We start from the raw sequence: 6,000 nt of genomic DNA on the forward strand, positions 1-6,000 counted from the left end.
GTGGAGGAATTCTGCCAGGGAAGACCCAGGGCAAGTTTAGAGGAGCTGGCCTTTCAGGTAAAGACCCCCTCCCCCCCTTCTTCACCAAGGACTGGACTAAAGGAAAGAGTTGGGGAGGATGTCAAGGAACTGAGATAAAGCAGGGAAAAAAGAGCTTTCAGCACAGGGCCTTGGTATGAGATGAAGTCTTCAGGCAAGCAGGCAGGAGGAGGTCTGAGGGAAGAGAAAGGTGGAACAGCCCTTGGGAGGGGGCTAGAGTCAGCAAAGACAGCTCCCGTTGGACATTGTCCTGCCCTGAGCCTACTGGAGCTTGCTAGCAGATTCCTATGGGCCCCTAGTCACCAGCTGCTCTGTTTACTTGCAGGTTTGGGACATTGTGGGCACAGAGTTGAAGCTCAAGAAGGAGCTCACAGGCCTCAATCACTGGGTACGGGCCCTGGTGGCCTCTCAGAACTACCTGTACAGTGGCTCCTACCAGACAATCAAGGTACTGGGGCCAGAGGGCCAGAGACCAGGAGCTGCCTAAAGCAGGGGCCTGGCCTGGCCTAGCTAACCTTCCCTCCCCATCCCAGCCCTGAGAGATGCTCCGGAAGCAGCCCATTTGTGATACTATGGGGAGGGAGCAGGGCCTGTCTCCATGGCAACACTTGGCTACCACCTCCTCTGAGAACCACAGCTTTCAGCCTCCAGCAGAGGGGAGGCCAGCGGCAGGCTGGAGAGTGGGTGTCTGTCTCATCCCTGGCAGCTGCCTCCTGTGGGTGCTGGTCAGGATGTAGTTCTATAGGGAAAACCCCAGCAGTAGAAGACAGCACAGCAAGTGGCACGTTGGGTATTTGGAGGCAGAAATCAAATGGCTGGATGTTCTCAAGATTATCTGTCTCTATATCTTAGGACTATCCCCATCTGAGGGAATGCTCCAGCATGGAGATTGAAGCCTAGCCTCAAGGGTACCCCTGGAAACCCCAATAGGAGAGCTATGCAGCAGCGACTGCTGCCCTAATCACATCCCTAGCAACTTCCAGATCTGTGCTACACCAGAAATGGAAAGGAAGAGGCAGAGCTTGAACAGATTTCGGCAGCCTCCTTCCCCCACAACCTAGCCTTCTCCTTGGGCTTCCCCCATTCGTAGAGAGGTAGACCTAGATATCCCTCCCTGATGAACAGGACAGGGCTTTTTTCCCAGACACGTTAAGTGTCTGGTAAGTGGCTAAGGAAAGAGGGAGATGGGAAAGACCTCCATCCCACCACTTGGAGCCTGACCTCTTCCACTCGGCCACAGATCTGGGACATCCGAAACCTCGAGTGTATCCACGTACTACAGACATCGGGGGGCAGTGTCTACTCCATCGCAGTGACAAATCACCACATTGTCTGCGGGACCTACGAGAACCTCATCCATGTAAGAGAGAGAGAGCCCCCAGCCGTTCCTTGTCTGACCTGGCCCACCCAGCCAGCTGCCAACTGATTCTGGGCTCAGCCTGGGGAGTTCCCAGGCAGAAAGTGCTATTTCTGCTTACTATGCCCCTTTTCCTGCACCTACCTCTTTGTGTTTACCTGTCTTTCCTTGTGGTCCCCTACCTATCTCATTTGTCTCTGTCTGCCTGTCTGTCAGACACTGTATCTGCTCATCATTGTGTCTGGCAGGTCCCTTTGGGATGCTTGTCGTCCTGCCCCCAACAATTCTTCTGCGTCACCTTCTTCCCCAGGTTTGGGATATTGAATCCAAGGAGCAGGTGCGGACATTGACAGGCCACGTGGGGACAGTATATGCCCTGGCAGTCATCTCAACCCCGGACCAGACCAAAGTCTTCAGCGCCTCCTATGATCGGTCACTCAGGGTATGTCTTGGGCTTGGTAGCTGGAAGCCTCTGGGAGTGCCTCCAGTGAGAGAGGGAAGGCCCCTGGCACCAGACTTGGTCCTGTGTTGGTCAGAGCTCAGGGCCCATTGCTCTCCTTCCCTCTCCTTCCTCAGGTCTGGAGCATGGACAACATGATCTGCACACAGACCCTCCTTCGACACCAGGGCAGTGTCACTGCACTGGCTGTCTCCCGAGGGCGGCTTTTCTCCGGAGCTGTAGACAGCACCGTCAAGGTGAGTGGCTAAGAACACATCCTTGTTCATCTCTTAAAAGGTCCTGACCCTTCCCATTGGTCCACCAAGAGCAGAGTTGGGCTGCCCGTTTGGTTAGGAAGTCATGCCCCAGGGGACCTCTCCAACCCATCTGACAGTGTCCTCTTTCTCTTTCCTCAGAGAAAGGCCTAGAGCAGGGTGAGGGTGATGCAGTCCCTACTCAGAGCCATAGGAGTCAACAAAAAATCTCATGTCTACCCATTTTTGATGGGGATATTCCCAGCCTCTCCCACTACAAAGTCTCAGTGATACTTGGTGGATAGGCTTCCCTAAGTAATAGGCAGGTTGGATCACTCGTCAAAGATGTCTGAAGTGGGGGCCTGGCCTAAGAGCTGGTTTGGATCATTCTGAAACCTTTCATTCACAGGTTTGGACGTGTTAGTGTGAAAGTCCAGGCCAGTCGTCCCCCAGCAACCACCAGATCCTTGCCCTGTGTTGTGCCATCCCATGGCCAGAGCCTTGGAGGGAATCCCCAGGAATGGTTGCCACACACAAGTCAGCCAAGCAGCTGCTCCTGAACTTTTGCCCCAAGCTGCTGCCCCAGGTACTGGGCACCCTCCTGGGCAGTGCAGGTACCTCAGCCCTCCTGCTCTGCCCACCCCACCCTAGCGACAGGATGGAACATTAAATGGACCCATGATGGACTTCTTCACAAACTTACACAAGTGCACATGTTCGTGATAAACCCAGCACTCCAGCCAGCTCCTCCAAGCCCCTGTCTGAGCAGCCTGGAGGGGTGGGGGTAGGTGGCCCCAACCACTCCTAGAAAAGAGGGGCACACTCCCTTCCCTTTGTAGACAGTAATAGAAGCTTCCCCAGCACTTGGGGCCTGCTGGTTGGGCCACGCACACAGACACTCCTTTCCTCCTGCCCATCATTGCTCATTGTGCTGCCAAGATGCTATCAAGCTCCTATCAGAGGGTGGGCTGTTGGGGATGCTTACCCAGGGTCACCAGGTACGATACTCAAGGCCCACACTAGTCCTCCATTCACACTCCCCACATCACAGAAACCCCTCATCAGGCAAGGGACCGGCCTTGGGTACATTTTTACTCACATTTTTTACGGTTTTTAGACTGTATATAGATTTGATTATTTCTCATTGACAATAAAATCTAAATGGAGAGTGGCGGTGAATCTGAGTTCCTGGGGCCTGGGCATGGCTAGGCTGGGGTCTCTTGACTCTGAGGACATAACAGGTACACAGGTGGGAACGAGAGATCTATGTGCATATGCTGTACTCACAGAAGTACATATGTACATGTGCTTGAACATAAAATATGATTTTCATAAGTTTTCTTTAGGACCTATGAAAGGGGGGTCAGGAGACATGAATCTAGAGGTTCCCAGAGAATACCAGGCTCCAAGTCCATGGGAAGCAAGGTGCAAGATGCAGTCTGACTGCCCCAGTTCAGCTACCCCATCTGCTGACTCCAGAGCCCTGACCTGTATTCTCTCCAGGCCTTTGGGGGTCCACCACCTCAGAAGAAAATGAGCTATCCCCTCTCTCCCCCAGTGGTTGAGAGAAGAAACCCCCAGAAGCTCTCCCAGCGACCTGTGCCATGTTTGATCCTCCTACCTTGCCTGAGGCTACATGGAAAACCCATGATGACCTCCCCCATGAAAGACGAATGTACCTCAGTATCTCCAAAATGAGTCATCATTGTGGTGGTAGCATCACTTCCACATTTATGCTTTTTCTGATAACCAGATGTCATCATCTCTGTGGATCCCAGCTCCCCACTTTCCCCAAAAAACTGGCCAGCACTTTCATTTTCTGACATTTATTGAGAGCCGATGGCAGGAAGCGCAGACGGCTGCATAGACCACTCACCATCCCACAGGGCCGGGCACACATCCTAGAAATTCCAGTCTGTCCAGGGCCCAGATCCCTCAGACACACACTGAGCAGATGCACAGACGGATGGCCTGGGTGCTGTGAACTTCATCCACCGTGGCAATGACAAGGCCATGATGTCCTCTTGGGTGTGTCAGGGAACCTTGGGTCCCGGTGCTTTGGATGTTTCCTGCCCAGCCTCAGACTTGAAGGAGCAAACCAAAAGCCCCACGGGAAGGGGGTACCACCAGTCACCAGGGAGATGGCAGCGTTTGTACACACACACACACACACACACACACACACACAAACACACACGCACACACAGCGTGGGGAGCACCAAGGGAGATGGACAGCTGGAACAATGTAGCACAATACAGAATCTGGACCAAACGACCAGCACAGAGCACACTATGTCCTTACACTTGTCTCCCCGGCCCAGAGGCCTTTGGGATTCACACATACATAGTCTTCACAACAGCTAGTTTAGGCTTTTAAAAAAAATTGTGTTTAAGAAATGTCAAAAGTTGTGCCCAACACATCTGATCAGCAAACACAACAATGGGACCAGTTGGTGCTTTTTGAGAGTGAGGGAAAAGGAGTCTTCAGGAAGGATGGAGGGTAAAGGGGGAGAAAAAGAAGGAGCACACAACACTTTTCAGAGCACGAGCAAAGGCGTTCATCAGACTTGGAGTGGGGTCTGCACTGGCCACTTGGGGTAGGAACAGCCACTGGTGCATTCTGGAGCACTCATGCCCTCTCACACACTCACACACTCACACACACACCCCGCACAGATGGGCCAAAACACACGGAATTATACACCAACATCCTCCATCCACCCTGCACAGACACACCCACGTGTGCTAACATACAAGGATATATCCACACACTCCATCCTAGCACACAAGCCCCACTCTGTGTGACGTATCCACACCCACAGCTACCCTCAAACCAGCCAGGCAGCTACCACACAAAGAGCCCGCCTCAGTGTGTGTTCCCTCTACACACACTCGCTCACACTCCCCAGGGCCGCAGCCACACCCGAGAGGAGGAGAAGGGAAGCCCCTAGTGCCGGAAGGTCTCTGTGGAACGGTGCCAGGGGACGCAGCCCGTCAGCAAACAAGGCACATCCTTCTAGTTCTTCAAACGCAGAGAGATGAAGAAAGAGCAGCAGGCGTGGGATGGAGACTTCTCAGAGCCCCTAGGCACACTGATCCCACCCTCTGCAGGGATGGGACGCCTCCTGTTTGTGCTACTGGGAAAGTGGTCTGGCCACTGAGGGACGGACAGACAGACAGACAGACAAGACAGGTGTCCTTGGCCTCCAACAGCTTTTGTCTCAAACTAAAATCCAGTTTTCTCTTGGTTGGTAAATGGTTTTCTATAGAATCAATAATATTTCTTTCTTTAAATATATATTTGTTAAAGTTAAAGTTTTTACCCTTTTGGATCTCTGGGAAAATCTGCCTCAGCTCATTTCCAATAAATTAATACTCTTCTATAGCTTATTATCTGGTCTATGCCTCTCCCTCTGGGGGTGGGGGTAGGGGTGGGGTCACTGGAAGCACACTGACCCAGGGTCAGTCTGTGGGCAGGAGCCTTGGGAGGAGCTGTTTTTGCAGACTCACCCCAGGACCAGGCTACTACGACTGGTCTCTTTGTGCTGTGATAGGGCCAGGGTGGGGGGCTGGGACTGAGGCACCACCACCCCCAACCCCAGAAAGAAAGTTAAGCAAGGGAGGCAGACTCCCCTCTCCCCAGCAAGAATCCCCAATCATAAGCAGTTCCTGTGCTGTACCTCTGGTCCTCAGGCCTGTGCTCTGCGGCTGATTGGGAGTAAGGGGAGGGGAGGGGGCCTGGGCCTGCCTGTGAGGGGTACTCCCCCACCCTCCAGTGGTCCAGGGAGCCTAGGACCAGCCCAGCCCACAAGCTTTCTTGTCTCCTACTGTCTCCACCTCCAGCCAGCCCCACTTAGCCTTTCTGTCCCTTGGGCACTGAGGCCAGCAGCCCTCTCCTGCCAGGCCTTGGC

The 6,000-nt window shown here is 53.4% G+C and overlaps 1 protein-coding gene across 8 annotated transcripts in view; it reads left to right on the forward strand.

Moving 5' to 3' along the window:
• Positions 1–3,260, forward strand: part of TRAF7 (TNF receptor associated factor 7) — a 59,857-nt gene extending 56,597 nt beyond the window's left edge. For all 8 annotated transcript variants that reach the window (XM_069062974.1, XM_069063009.1, XM_069062989.1 and 5 more), the window contains 5 exons: positions 365–487; positions 1,280–1,399; positions 1,707–1,838; positions 1,973–2,092; positions 2,499–3,260. In XM_069062974.1, the coding sequence (XP_068919075.1) occupies positions 365–487; positions 1,280–1,399; positions 1,707–1,838; positions 1,973–2,092; positions 2,499–2,513 (510 nt within the window). In that variant the 3' untranslated portion in view covers positions 2,514–3,260. The remainder of the gene's footprint in view (positions 1–364; positions 488–1,279; positions 1,400–1,706; positions 1,839–1,972; positions 2,093–2,498) is intronic.
• Positions 3,261–6,000: the final 2,740 nt, after the last annotated feature.

The sequence above is a fragment of the Petaurus breviceps genome, unplaced genomic scaffold (genome assembly GCF_028583685.1).
Source record: "Petaurus breviceps papuanus isolate PSGF00001 unplaced genomic scaffold, PetGlider_PUasm1.0 138, whole genome shotgun sequence".
Lineage (NCBI taxonomy): Eukaryota > Metazoa > Chordata > Mammalia > Diprotodontia > Petauridae > Petaurus > Petaurus breviceps.